Source organism: Apodemus sylvaticus, chromosome 5 (assembly GCF_947179515.1).
Source record: "Apodemus sylvaticus chromosome 5, mApoSyl1.1, whole genome shotgun sequence".
Lineage (NCBI taxonomy): Eukaryota > Metazoa > Chordata > Mammalia > Rodentia > Muridae > Apodemus > Apodemus sylvaticus.
In genome coordinates this window covers 42,532,767-42,548,492 of record NC_067476.1, presented here as the reverse complement: position 1 = coordinate 42,548,492, position 15,726 = coordinate 42,532,767, and the positions used below count along the sequence as shown (strand labels likewise).

The following is a 15,726-nucleotide window of genomic DNA, read 5'->3' as shown; positions in this document are numbered from 1 at the left end:
TACATATATATATATAAATAAAATTATTTCTCACATTAATATACAGATTAGTATATTAAAATTTAAATTTGCATAAGAAATTTTAAATGAAGCTAGGAGAGGAGGCTCCTACCAGTAGGAGTCTATATCTATCTCTAAATATGTAAAAAAAAAAAAACTGAATAAATCCGTAAAGCATAGTTATAACACACACAATAATTTAACATACATTTTTTAGTCTGAATATCTGGTATATCAAGTAGCAGCAAACACTTTTTATTTAAGGTAAGGAAATTTTATTTTGGGATACTGATATGCATTAGAAACAGACAAATTGTGGTGGTATTTTGACACGATAACATGTTGGCTAATTCTTGCTCAATTTAATACCCCAAAACTATACTAATATTCCAAATGAAAGGGTCAGTATATATCATATTAAGTCATATAATCAGAGAGATGTATACAGTCAATATACCAAAGAAGAAATTGTGTATTTGAAAGTCCAAACCTTTAGTGTGACTGACACTTAGGAATAAGTGGTAGATAACTGACAATTACTTCCCTTCTCCCTCTGTGTGTGACAAAACCACAAAGCGACATTACTTTCAAGTTAAAATTCTAGTAGTTCTTCTGAGAGAGCAAAACTTTTGACTGCACTTTTCAGACTTTCCCCGAGATGAAGTTTCCTAGTAAGCCCCCCTTCCTATTCAGATGGGAAAGTCACCCCTACCACTACCAGGGTGCTCAGGCAGGAGACTTACTCTCCAGTAGCCCAGGTCCTTATGACTTAAATCGTCAGAAATATGCATTTCAGCCTTGTGGAGCATATCAAGGGATTGAAAGCCCTTTAAGAAACAGAATCCAAAACAGTGCTTGCTTTATGCACTTACCTTCCCACTCCCCGCACATACTCAAGGAGATAAAAGATGGTTTTGTTCAGGAGGATTATTAAGATAAATGCTCCTATTTATTTTCCAAGTTTTATGATTTATATATACGTGGCCAAAGAAAGGAAGACATTTTGTAACAGGCTGTTGGGTGACCTAAAGAGTAGTATCTGGCTGGAGAGATGGCTCAGCTATTAAAGGTTAGGCTCACAACCAAAAATGTAAGCGTAGTATCCTTTTCATAGACTTCTGCAGACCCTAGAGGCTGTGAACATCACAGGGGCACTCCTCAATCCAGAGAACATTCTGAGGACAAAGTGTGCAGAGATGAGCTTTTTATACTATGAAATGACTTTGGGTATGTGTTTTTTTATGGAATGAAGTTTAGATAACGCTGAGGTGTCCTCTGAGCGCTGGACAAACAGCACATAAGAATACAGTACATGTACACGACACCCTGATTTGCATTGAAACAGATCTGCCCTAGTGCCCAGTGAGGATCTATCATTGTGTATTATTATTTGAATGAGCTTTTAAAACTTTGTCTTCTGTCTTTGCCCCTCTCCCTAACAGCTCTGGCGATATTCATACACAGCGACATACTACATCTACGACCTTCAGAATGGGTAAAACACCATCACTACATTAATGTGGCTTAAAGACTTCTGGCTCTGATTTGGGCCAAGACTACATGATCTTTTACTGATAGTGTGTAATTTGAAATATAGGTCAATTCACAGAACAGAACAATCTTCCTGTGACATATTCACCAGTTTATTTGACTACTATTATGCATTTTACATACAAAATGATCTTTAAACTTTCTCATTTCAAATAGAAAATTACAGATGTGCTATTTATGGAAGTAAAAACATGTAATAAAAGATTTTTTTAAATGCATGGGAATGTGAGAACACAGTGCATTAGAAATATGCAGGAGAAAGGAGGCATAGCAACAGGCATTGTCTGGATACAGATGCCACTCACTGTTTTAAAACTCATGTTTTTTTTTTTTAAAAAAAAACGACAAAACGTTTTCTTTAATGCTTAAAGTGTTAAGTAACTCTTAATTAAAGAAGGAATAACTGCCATCTATATATTATTTTTATGTAAATTTCAACTACATGAAATAGTGAACAGTTCAAAGGAAGACTGAGGAAGCAGAATGGCTTCCGGGCAGAGAACACAAAGTGTTAAAAACAATCTAAAAGAATTTCAAGTCAACTGATTAGAGGAGAGCTGCCCGAAGGGAGGATGGATAATCTTCCAAAGGAGCTGGGAACGGAAAACAGAAAACAGGGGCAACAAGGAGGAGACAAGCATTAGAAAGAGTTTAGACCTATTTTTAATGACAAAAGGAAATCCCTGAAGCATTTTACAGGAAGTGACATGATCAGATTTGTACTTTAGAAAACTCCACTCTGGCCAATTGAGGAAATGGATTAGTGTAGTTACTCATCTTAATATGATAGCCTCTTTGCTGTTATATAAAAAGAATAATTACATGGCTTGCAGAGGTATTTAAAAGCCTCTTCTGGTCGACTGACCCTTTTGTCAAGCAAAGAACAATATATATATATATTTTTGGCATCTCCTTATTTTAAATGTTCAGAGAAGAAACAAGACCTGCTTTTTTAAAAACAGTCTTGGTTGATCTAATGGATTTGAAGTCTCTTTTCTGTTTCAATAGCACCATTAGACAAGAAGTATTCACAGAACTCTATAGCCTGAAAAGCATATATAGAAAAAATGCAAATGAGCTGCAGGAACCAAGCCTACTCCTAAGAACCCTTCCGTCTGCCAAGATGGGAACTGAAGCCCTGCGGAACAATTTGTTTGGGGCTTTAATCGTGTTCCACCACCTCCCTTTTTGTTTCCATTTAAAATTTCTTGATGTTGAAGTCCACCAAATTGAAAAGTATGCAAATAAAGATATTCCCAGATCAAATAATGAACATTAATTTCTTAACAATGGTTTAGATAAGATTTATGTCCTACAACCATATTACCCATTTGGCTTTTCTGTAGTAAATCTAGTCAAACTAATGGTTTTCTTGTTTATGTGTAAACTTATGTGTGAGTCTCCTGCTTTTTTCACAACTATTTAATTTCCAGATATTTTTGTCTAGGTAAAACAATACCATTTTAGTTGGAGATGACAAATTAGTTGAAGTCAAGTTTTGATTAAATACCACTATTCCTATTTGTCTGTCTCTGAAGATTATTAAAATCTTCAACCAAAAAGCTATTTGCGACTGATACCAACCACACAGGAGAAATCAATTTTCTCCAGTGGAGTGATACTGGGTTTATCAGCCACACTCAAGGGTAGACCCTGTGCCCAAGAAGAGTTGATCAATATAAAATGAATTCAGTAGTTTTTGATGCTTTTGTTGACTTTTCGTCTTATTTGTTAATTTTTATTTTCATTTTTGTGAGAGAGAGAGAGAGAGGGAGAGGGGGAGAGGGGGGGGGAGAGAGAGAGAGAGAGAGAGAGAGAGAGAGAGAGAGAGAGAGAGAGAGAGAATGAATCTGGGGAAAAGTATGATAAAAAAAAGTCTTAACACAACGTAATACAGATAGTTCTGCTTTAAGTGAGGTGGGAATTTGTAGATGACAGCTTTTACAATACATCCCCTTTCACCATCTTTTATGGCATTAGTGACTCATAAAACCCGAAAATGGCGGCTCAGATGGTTTTCCAGTCATAAAGAGACATGCAGTTGGATTTGTAAACTGCCATTGCTTAGACCATTGCATAGCTTAACTCTACTCCACGGAGAAAACTTAGGCAGCGTTGCAATGTCAGTCAAAAGTAATATTAGAACATCAACTTGATACAGAATTATAAACCAGGTAAACAATGTCTTCTACCTTTACCAGATCCTTCCATATCCTTTGTACCCTTGCCTCCATGTCCTGGTGTTCATGTATCGCCCTCTGGCGGCCAGGATTCCCCCTGCCATGAACATCCACAACGTCCTTCCTCTGAAAGCATCACCCTTTCTGATCAATATTTTGCCTCATTAATAGGTATTGTTCTGTGTGACCTAATATATTCAATAAAGATAAAGTATATTCCGGGTCTTTCCAGGTGTTCAAGTGTGAGGGAATCAAGCAAGGTAGATCCGACACAAATATGGGGCCCAAAGAACAGACTTAGTTGAAACGAACGGGGCCTATTTAAAAATATCTTCTAATTGGTCTTAGGAGTAAATATTGCTTTGCTGTCCCATGAAAACAGCTTTGATGAGACTACTAAGATGATTTTCAAGCAGTCAACCTTTCACCCTGGCAACTTACAGTTCTTTAGTACATAAACATTTGATATGTTCTCCTTGAAAATCTGCAAGAGCTCCACAATGCACTTCCCCTGGCTGAAGCTCACAGCGGGATGCTAACCATCAAAGTGAGATTTTTTGGCCAATAGAATATCTGAAATTTCCCCATGGGTGGAGAACTTTGCAAGCTTAAGGCATACTGCCCAGTATACGATCTGTTTTTCAGTTTAGCTTGAGATCAGATGTTCCTTTCCTTTTCTGATTTCAAGTCAGATCCCTGGGGAGATTGTCAAATGGCATCTTATTTTCAAAAATTTGAAATTCATATGCATTCACAGAGATGGGGGGTTGTGAATGAGAATGTGGAAGAGCACATATTAAACTGTAGCACAATTATAGAAACTCGGAGCTGGAAGGCACGTCAGCAACCATCTTAGTCTGGTGTGTGCAAATTTTACAGTCTCAGGGGTTAAATGACTTGAGCTGTATTTGGGGTCTGCCCAAGAACCAGCAATGCAATTTTTAAGTCGTTCTCATCGCTCCATGTCACATGGTTGTCTCCTATAAGACGGTGGGGCTCCATTAGACAACTTCGAGATGACCCAGTCTGTAGGTGTGTTACCCACACCGTGAAGGTCTGAAAACAGAGAAGTTAGGTGACTTAAACCACCAATCAGCGGACGGCAGCCATTCACTGTGCATGGCTTCAATGCCTCATCCCCCTGTATTCCTCTTTAGAACTTGTAGAAGCAAGGATGTTTCATACAGATGTTCTTAATTTTAATGGCTTGTTTACTTATTCTGTTTATAAAGATTTTTTTTTATGTTGAACACCGAGAGTTGTTGTGGTTTTACATATTTATTTTTTTCTTTTCTTTCTTTCTAGGGAATTTGTAAGAGGATACGAGCTCCCTCGTCCAATTCAGTATCTATGCTGGTCGCCGGTTGGGAGTAAATTAGTAAGTGTTTAGATTATAGACGTGTTTAATCATTTAAATAAAAGAGGAGCCATTTGATTTTGGCCTTTGTTAAGTTTCCCTGCCTAAAAGGAGAGAGAGAGAGAGAGAGAGAGAGAGAGAGAGAGAGAGAGAGAGAGAGAGAGAGAGAGAGAGAGATCATGACTATTTCAGTGGCTAAAAACGGGAAGAGTTTGGATAAATTGAAACCCGTTTGAGAATTCCGCAAAATCTCAAGCTCATGGATAGACTTCTTTAAATATCGCAGTCAAAAACTTTATCCTTATACTCAGCCAGAATGCGTTGTGCCAGAAAACTCAGGAAAAATATGGTTTTCACAAGTTTCCCAGACTAGCTTCAGACAACATGAAATTTTGTCCAAGCTCTTATTTAAGGGCTCTAAATAAAGATTAGATCTGGCTACTATTAATATTCAGGGGTTTATATGACTACCTGTCAATATGCACAATTACTTACTGGATAATAAAATAACTGTATATAGTAGAAATTAATTGTTATTTGATGCAGATTTTTAAATCAATTAATGTTAATGTGGGTTGATTATATTTTTTAATCTTATTAAATTATTTTAGTTGTGAATCCTTTTGCATCTGAATTACCAACCCTTTAAAGGACAGTAGGTAAATAATTAAGTATATATTGTCACTGTATTTGTTAGGGAAATTTCCCTTATTAAGCAATTTTCTACCATTTTTAGGCATATGTCTATCAAAACAATATTTATTTGAAACAAAGACCAGGAGATCCACCTTTTCAAATAACTTACACTGGAAGAGAAAATAGAATATTTAATGGAATCCCAGACTGGGTTTATGAAGGTAAGCTATATTTCTTTTCTACTGCTGAAATATTAGGCTTATAACTGAAAAACGATTTTACATACTCAGTAAAAAATTAGTTGAATGGAATCTTCTTTTAATGAGCTGGTTGTCCTTCTGAAAATAGGTTATGGATAGAAGGAGGCTAATCTTAAATAATACAGTCTTGTCAGAGGCCAGTAGAATCGATATTCATGAATGTTACCATAAAGTGGAGATTTATATTCCAAGAAGTATATTGTCCTTAGATGCTGAGTTAATACATTATCCAGTGTTTGTTTTACTTAGTAAAGATATCTTCCCTCCCCCCACTTAAGCTAAACAACTTCATTATTTTGTAAGAAATTGTTCTTAGTCCATATCAACTCCCTCTTAAATTTCATCCTTATTCTAGATCATGAAGGACACAGGACTTAATTAGACTTTAGGAGGTCGTCTAGTCTCTATTCCTCGAATATGTTTCTTTAAAAAAGATATATGTGTGAATGTATTTTCACACAAACACTCACACTCACACTCACACTCACACACACACACACACACACATGCACACACACCTGCACATGTATGCATGCACACACACATAAATTAACTCTGGTTGGAAAATTCTTAGAAATGAAACTCAAACTCTGTTGAAACAGCACTTGCCAGTAAAACCATACATAGTCTTCTTTGTCTTCTCAGGCATTGTCGACTTACTAGCCTGCTTTTTCTACCTATGGCTGAAGTATAGTCTGTTTCGGCTACTTTAGGTTATCTTTTAAATTGCTTCTAATGGGAAAATTAATTATTACTGATGTGTTTATTATTTATTTTAAATGTTACATTTCTGGGTTAACAGCAATTACTAGCAAGACTAATTGACATTTGATATAGAATGAAATTTAAACTGTTCCTCTTAATTCACAGTATATTTTTTAATAACCAAAGTATGGCATATGTTACATACACATTAAAAACATGATTTAAGTTAATAAATATTTGTTTAGAAGAATTAAAAATGATTTTAAGAATAGTCTATAATTATAAATAATATGTAAAATCTTATTTTTCAGAGGAAATGCTTGCCACAAAATATGCTCTTTGGTGGTCTCCAGATGGAAAATTTTTGGCATATGTAGAATTTAATGATTCAGATATACCAATTATTGCCTATTCTTATTATGGTGATGGACAGTATCCTAGAACTATAAATATTCCATATCCGAAGGTATGCGAGATGCTTTTAATAAAGGATTTCATCCCCTTGATGTTCAAATGAGCAATCATTACCACGAATAGAGGTGGGATCAACACATTTGGAAACCTTCTTGTCCTTGTGTGTCATAAAGCAAACGCTGTACTGTGCTCTATTGTTTATGTGGACATCTGTTGCTTTGGACATCTGGCTATGCTGGAAGAAGTAGTCTTTGCAAAATCTATTGCAGAATCTTTGAAAAAAACATATGGTCTAGATCATGGAGGAAAAACAGGCTTAACTTAGTTTTAATTATATATATATATATATATATATATGTTATATGTTCCAAATTCAGGGTAAAATTGTTCTGTTTCACAATTCTCTCTTGAATTCTCCTGTAAATGCAAACCAGAAAGGGAAATTCAAACATTGAATTTGATATCTTTGTCAGGTAGTGTCACATCTCTTGTGGACAGGTAAGTGAAGTTTTTGAGCCTCCATTTCCTCTTTAAGACAATTAATGAAAGTAAACATCAGACATAATTTTTATTCAGTTCCAAGGCTAGAGGAGAAGGGCCTGAGTATGCATCAGAAAGGCTGAGTGACAGAGAGGAAGCAATGTGACCTATTTTAAATCTAGACAAAGGCATGAAAGAGGAAAGTCAGAAAAGGAAGTTATATCTTGTAAAATAATTGGGTCTATTTTTAGATTTTTTTTTAAAAAAATTATACATAGCTCTTAGTGCTTTGATTTTTTCCAAACCCTACTCATGAATGAGTCCAGCGGGTTCCTATATAAGATAGGATGGATGTGGCACTTGCAAAACTGGCTTTTGAAACAAGCCAAAGACACCCCAAAGAGAGAAGTAGAAATATAATGTTTGTGTTAAAAGTCACTTAAGAAAAGGAATGAGATAGAAAACAAAGGGTGAGATATAAGTCCCCTCAAGGACGGTGTAGAGAAACGGAATGTTGGAGATGCTTGAAAGTGAAAAGCTTGATACTTGGAATCCAAAATTAAGAGAACAGAATGTCCCGAAGACTCAATGTAAGCAGAAAGAGCCGAGGATGCTTGGAACTGAGAACTCCCACTTCTCTGTAAGTGTGTGCCTAAGTCCTCATGGTTCTTTACAGACTGGGGACACTAAATCCTCTAGCACTGGATGGAGAGATAAGGAAATTTCAAAGAACTCAAAAATTCTCAAGAAAGACTTTAGATCAGCAATTCTCAACCTATGGGTCTTGACCCTTTGGGTGGTGGTCAAAAGATTCTTTCACAGGGGCTGCCTAAGACCTTTGGAAAACACAGATATTTTCATTACAGTCACAAGAAAATTACAGTTATGAAATAGCAACAAAAATAATTTTATGGTTTGGGGCCACCACAATCCGGGGAAGTGTAATAAGGGTCACAGCCTTCTGGAGGTTGAGAAACACTGCTTTAGATGAAAGCATAGAAAAAGAGCATAGAGTCACCGGACACTGTGCTCTCAGATGTGGTGGATTCACATTTTAACTGCAAGACTTTCTGAAGAAAAGTAACATCAGTTCAAAGACAGTGTCTAGGCATGAGGCTTGCTGTCATGTAAATTTTAGGTATGGAGTAGCACACGAAATGCAAACCAAGAAAAAAATGTAAAAGCCCACAGACACCTAATTTGGCAGTGAGATTTTCCCCGTCCTTTGGGAAGGAACCAATGGTAGTAGGCTGTGAGGTACAGGGAGGATAAGAAATTTGGTCCTCCAATTGTTAAGTTTCATTTAGTTCTTCTTTCTATTCTCTTTCTAACAGATCTCCCTACCCTTCCCTATCCCTCCCTACCAGTGCATACAGGTACATTGGTTATTCTTATCGTACCAATAACGAAACACCTGTCTTGAAAATTAGGATAGAGTAGGGGTTGTAGACGTGGTCTTTCACATTCCTGAAATTTTCTCATATAAATCAAGTCTCTCATTAAACACCTGTAATACGTTTGACTCTAGTTGATAATACAAGTAAAACAGAAATGAAGTTCCTGGTCATTATGCAGAACATCTTCCACTGATATTTATTTGGCTTTGTTCACTTATTAAGATATGCCATGAATTCTGAAGTGTCTTTAAAATATTGGTGGTCGGTAAAACTATCTGCTTGTAAATTTCCATTTTCTTGGCAGGCTGGAGCTAAGAATCCTGTTGTTCGTGTCTTTATTGTTGACACTACCTACCCCCACCATGTGGGCCCTATGGAAGTACCAGTTCCAGAAATGATAGCCTCAAGGTCAGTGATCTCAGAACATTCTTTCATATTTAACCAAATTTTAACATGTTGAATTTTCTACATCATAGTTTAGACTTTATTTCTAGTAAGTTGAAGATACACATGCCAGAAAGCAGAAAATTAACATGCAAGATGCATGCAAATTAAAAGTCACAAATAAGTTTCTTGAACTAGTTTTTAAAAATACTCTGTTATTCACTTAAAGACGCATTTAAAGATGACCATGGTGATGAAGCTAAAGCTTTCTGGGGTTTTCCTTGGAGGAAGAAATGTAAACTTGGGACCAACATGCAGATTGGCAAGTCTTCAGCATGAGTCCTTTCGAATCTGGTCTGTTTCCATCAAGCTAGGATTTATAGATCTATGTGCTTCCTGGGACATTATAAACCAGAAAAGACAACAACTCTTCTCAAACACTAGCATTGTTTTACAGTGAAATGGTCTGTTTTGATTATCTTGATGCAGAACTGTATGTCAAGAAAGTATTTACTGACAGAAAAATGAAGTATTTGGGATAGAGATGAGATAGTCTCAGTCTTTAGGACTAACGTGATCTTGCAGAAGACTGGAGTTTACTTCCCTGTACAGGGCAGTTCCCAGAGGCCTCTTCTTGCCTCGGGTGGCACTGGGCTCATGTGTACAAGTCTATACTCATACCAATGCATATACATACAATCAAAAATACACACAATCAAAAATAAATTCTTTTTTCTTTCTTTCTAGGTTTTGCTTTGGTTTAGTTTGGGTTTGGGTTTGGTTTGAGATAGGGTTTCTCTTTGTAACAGAGCCCTGGCTGCCCTGGAACTTGCCTTGTACACCAAACTGGTCTTGAACTTGAAGTGATTGCTTACCTCTACCTCCTCAGTGCTGGGATTAGTGTTCTCACTACTCTAGTATAACTCAGATATTGCCTGACTGATTGCCCGTCAGTCCTAAGTCAGTCCTCTGTGTTCTTCTGTTTGAACTTGGTGAAAATAAAGTGCCCCAAGAGCCTTGCCTGCTTAGCACAGAGGGCTTGGCTCTTCTCCTCCAGCTATACCAGGGAGAATAAGACAGAGTCAAACGATTGCTTACAACAACCTGGTTAATGGAACCTTGAATATGTATTTTTTTAAATATTATTTTCTTTAGGTGTCAAGTGATAGAGTCAAGAGGCTTGTTTAGTGCACTCAACTTATCTTTACATATTCAAATCAATACATTATTATTTCAAATTGATACAGAAACAAAGGCCTACATGGCTAAATAATTTCACTGAGGATGGATACTATGACAGAATAACATGAGATCAGGATTTGAGCCCTAAACTCCTTCTAGCTCAATGAAAAATTAAAAAGTTCTAAAATTTTGGCTATGAATTTTCATTCACAGACAAGTATAATCATGCCACTCATTGACACTTAAATATGTTATAAAGACCATCAACGCTTTTTAGATCATCTGATTATTATTAATATAATTTCAACACTTGACCATGATAACAACTAAAACTTGGCTTCCGCATGAATTCACCAGGAAACAAATGTTTCCACTTTTCACTAAATTTGGCTCCTCTGCACCAAGTAGAAAGCTTTTAAAAATGGGATTATAGGCACATCATAGAAAATGTAACCCTTTCATCCCTCTTAGGTAGATATACAGCTTTGCCCTTACATCTTAATTTTGTTTTCTAAAAGTGGTAAGAAAGCTCAAGTACAAATAATTTTCTTAGGTGAGTCACCTATTATTATTATTATTATTATTAAGTAGATGCAGATCTACTTAAATACCTTTCTCAGAGAAAGTCTTTCTTATCTACTAACTACATATCCTATAATAACAACTGTCTTTTTAGAAACTATAAATGAAGATATTATTTAAATGAGGTAGTGAGCTGATGGTTGAGACTGTCTGTTTTGGTTTGTTGACAGTGACTATTATTTCAGTTGGCTCACATGGGTGACCAGTGAAAGAATATGTTTGCAGTGGCTAAAAAGAGTGCAGAATATCTCTGTCCTGTCTATATGTGATTTCAGGGAAGACTGGCATGCATGGGACTGTCCAAAGGTAAAGTGTATTCAAACTACTGGTGAGTATTTCTGAAAATGGAAATACAACAGGAGCCTCTCATTCATGGGTCACAGTTTGATTGTTAAGCAGGATTTGGTGCATTCAACTGCCTATTGTCATGTAAAACAACGTGCCATGTGTTCACAGCAGTTCCATCATTTAAATCAAACACAGTGCAGCTGTAGTTTTCTTGAATGGCTTTTACTTTGAATATAGAAAGCCCTGAGATGAGCCAATGGGATATTTAGGATGGTGATCCAGCCATTGGAGATTGTCAGGGCAGTAGTCAGCAGAAGCGCAACAATGTAGATAAAACATAAAGCGGATGGGTTTATTATGGAAATAGATGTTTCACACAAAACTGGAGAAGAAATGAAAATTAGACGAAATTATCAAAACTGAAAAAATAAATTCAAAAGTAAGCGAAGCAGTGCCCATTTTAAAATCCAAGGCGGGTGCCTGAGAACGGCCCGAACCATTTGATCTCTATGTACATTATGCTGCTGTCCTGATAGCTTTGGAGAGCACTTCCTACTGTACTAATCTAAAGATGGAGAGCTTGAAAATAAGATGCAAATTTACCATCGAGCTTCAGTTGTTTTTATTGTTCAAATTCGAACATAATCTGCTGAAATGAATGAGTCAAAGGCTACTGTGCCATTCGGAGTCACTGAAACATGCCGGTCTTTAAGTACTCATTTCAGAGACTAAAATTTTCTATTAAAAAAATGGTTTCTTTAAATAAAAATATTGCTGAGTGCATTTTGAGAAAGTTCTAATTATGAAAAAATATTTTATTAAAACAAATGTAGAGTTTAGTGATTTTATGAGGCTAAAGTCCAGATCAACCAAAGTAAGTCATTAGATTCCATCTAAGATTTCGAACATTTTATTTTGTAAGGAGAATGTCTTATTCTGCTTCGGAATATATCAGAGCCATACTAGGCAGCATTCTCTAGGCTAAAACTCCTTTTATGTCATTATCCTGTCAGAAAAAGTCTTGGCTAAACTTAAAACGGTTTGCAGGACACCAAGTTTATAACAAAGCAAAAACATACGTTTTAAGTAGTACCTTTAGAAAATTTGATCTCAGTTAAACTAGTTAATCAGAACTCACTGATCAGATCGACTGGCTCTGGTTGGATATATCTTAAACATCCTGGAATCTAAGTGTTGTTAACTCAGCTTTAACATTATTAACTTGGAAACTATGAACATAGACAAATAAAACAAATAGTTTCATTTGCATTCTGAAATTCTAATTCATCAAAATCTGAGACAACATAATCTAAAGGGACAGAAAATATAAAATGTCCTCACAATGAGAAATAAAGGTTCCTGGAAAATAACCTTTATGTCTAGAAAAGTCACTGCATATAGAATATTTTGACTGAATTAACTTAGAATTTTTCAACTACCATACTCAAGGGATAAATGTGTTTGTGTTTTGAAACCCAGTAATGTTTGAGGTGACCAATGTTTTATTCATGTTGCCAGACATGAAAGAGGTAAAGAAGCTTGCAAAGTTATTTATTCTACAAAAATATTGGAGAGATTTATTAAGAAATGTATAGCTTGCTGTGCAGTGGTGCTCTACACCTTTAATCCCAATACTCAGAAGGCAGAGGTAGGCAGATATCTGTGAGTTTGAGGTCAGCTGATCTACAGAGTGAATTCCAGGACAACCAGGGCTACACAAGACAGAAACAAAAAAGCTATATCAAACAAACAAACAAACAAAAAGTCCAAAACAATAACAACAATAAACAAAAAAAGAAAGTAAGAAAAGAAATTCATAGAATAACAATCATCTTACATGATATTCTTGACTCTATAAAAAATAGGTTAAAAATAATTTTTATCACCATGACTGAAGATTGTCAAAAGGATTCACTTATTTTCTTTCCCATTTTGAAATCTTCTTTTTCTCTGGGAGGCACTAGCCTACTATAGGACTCAGGAAACCCTTCTTAATATTGCTTGTGTTTGAAGAGTAAACATTTCTCAAGGTCTTTATTTTGTTTTGACTGTGTGTGTGTGTGTGTTGTGTTCGTGAGTGTGTGTGTGTGCTTGATTATGAGGATGTTGGTGCATATGTGTGTTCAGAGTATAGAAACAAGGAGACAACCTCAAGTGTTATCCTTGGGAATGTTAACCATTGCCTTTGGACAGTCTCTCATTATACTCGAGGTCATCATTTAGACTAGACTGGCATTCAAGTGACATACAACACACCCCAGGGAGCAGTGCTATGAGTACAAGTGCACAACAACATTTCTGCCTCTCCTTTTTAAGTGAACCTTGGTGCTGGAACTCAGTTTACCAAGCTTGAAGGCAAGCACTTTCCCAATATGATAAAGACCCCCAGTCTTTTCTAGATAAGTCTGATTTATCTAGAATTTTTTCTTCTTGAAATTGTATCATTACAACCCTTTTCTTTCTTTCTTTCTTCCAAACACTTCCATATATCCCTCTCTACTTTCCTCTGCATTCATGGCCTCTTCTTTTCTTAACTGTTACTGGATACAAATATGTATTCCTCGATACAACCTGCTTAGCCTGCATAATGTTACTTGTTTGCATGTTTCCATGGGTATTTGGACAACCAATGGGTGTGCTCCTTTCTAGGGAAGACCACCTTTCCAGTTCCCAGCTTTCCTGAGTTGCCTAGAGTTCTTTATGTAACGGTGAGGCCTCATGAGCTTTTCCTTATCTACTTTGGCATGTGCATTGATGTCATCCTTGTTGAGCTTGTTTGGACAGTCATGTTGACCACCTCCATGGAAACCTTATTCTCTAGTTAATGCATTTGCAAGGCAAACCAACAATACTGCTGTAGGGGGAAATTCCAATGATTAATTGGCTTAATATATAGGGACTCATGGTTCATTTATGCAACCAAGAGCATATCCAAGAAAATGAGGTATGGAGTGGAGTGGGTCTTCTGCTCCATAATGCAGTTCAGAAACCCAGTTTATGGTATTTCTGTTATCTTAATGTGTGGTTCTCAGTCATTAGCATTCAACCGGAGCAGGAAGAAAAGAAGTTGGGAGGGAGTCTGGGTGAGATGTTTTTATGGGAAGGGCTACAAATGACTTGTTTCTCTTTCCATTCACACCATTTCTAGGCCTTACCACATGACTGTGTCCCACTGTAAGGGAGGCTGGGAAATATGGTTCAGCCACAAACCTCCTCCTCCCATTGGAGGATTGGGAGATAATCCTCTCCCAAAGTATAGCTGCAGTTTCTTTCAAACTGTTTCTTTCTTTTTAACTCCATCTGGATGATCTTTATTCACAGCAGAGGTTTCCAGAATTATTTGCCAAAAATTCTCTAAATTATTTCTGTTGATCTGAACGATCAATATCTCCTTACTCTATGCTTATTACTGAATCCTTGGTCTGAGGCTTGATCAGTATTTCCTAGAAATTGGAATTCCTTCCATCTTAGCCACTACCAAGTACACATTGTCTCTCCTGCTTACAATTATGTTTTCTATATTTGGTACCTGAAGTCCTACATTGAATTTATTCACAGACCAAAATGCCTGGATGGCATCAAGGTTTCTCCAAGACCTTGCTGGTGCCTTCCTCTTCCAAATTCCCTGTGGTGCTTTCCTTTCTGTCTACAGTGCTTACTGCAGTAGTCTATGCCTATTAAGTCAATCAGAATGTTCTTTATTTGTCTAGAAAAAAAGTGCTATTTACTTTTTTATAATTTCTAAATATTTATGTAAAAAGTGATATTTCTGTATCTTGCTAAAACCTAAAAATACAAATGTTTAGGTTTCTAGCTACTCCATAAGAAAAAAGGTTATCCCATAAGAAAAAAAGAAAAAAGAAGAAAAAAAGGACACAACCTCACCTTCACTCTGGAATCCCATCTTCTCTGCATCACATCATGTGCTTCATTTGGGCTAAACTTCCACACATTTGTGATAATTCTAAGACAGGCCACATGGCAGAGTTTAGTAGGAAAAAATTCTGAAATTAGGTTTATCATTGATTTGTCTGTATAGACTTTGCACGCTGCTCTAAAAAAAAAAAAAAAAAAAAAAAACCTTTAATAAAGTCTCCTGAACTGGAGGCTGAGTTGTAGGACACCAGAACCAGGCAGATTAACTGTTCAAAATGTCCCAATTATACATGTGAAAAACTGTTCCTTGTGTGCTTTAATATGATCTTTCTTTGTTTGTAGAACCAGGAGCATGTAGAAGAAAGCAGAACAGGATGGGCTGGTGGAGTATGATTTTTCTATCTTTTCCTTTATTTTAATGGCACCCAGCAGAT

The 15,726-nt window shown here is 36.3% G+C and overlaps 1 protein-coding gene across 3 annotated transcripts in view; it reads left to right on the top strand.

Annotated features, from left to right (window-relative positions):
• Positions 1–15,726, top strand: part of Fap (fibroblast activation protein alpha) — a 67,784-nt gene that overhangs the window by 17,037 nt on the left and 35,021 nt on the right. For 2 of the 3 annotated variants that reach the window (XM_052182570.1, XM_052182572.1), the window contains exons 6-12: positions 1,443–1,495; positions 5,037–5,109; positions 5,825–5,945; positions 7,001–7,155; positions 9,285–9,388; positions 11,299–11,434; positions 15,635–15,679. In XM_052182570.1, the coding sequence (XP_052038530.1) occupies positions 1,443–1,495; positions 5,037–5,109; positions 5,825–5,945; positions 7,001–7,155; positions 9,285–9,388; positions 11,299–11,434; positions 15,635–15,679 (687 nt within the window). The remainder of the gene's footprint in view (positions 1–1,442; positions 1,496–5,036; positions 5,110–5,824; positions 5,946–7,000; positions 7,156–9,284; positions 9,389–11,298; positions 11,435–15,634; positions 15,680–15,726) is intronic. The other variant, XM_052182571.1, reaches the window with a different exon arrangement.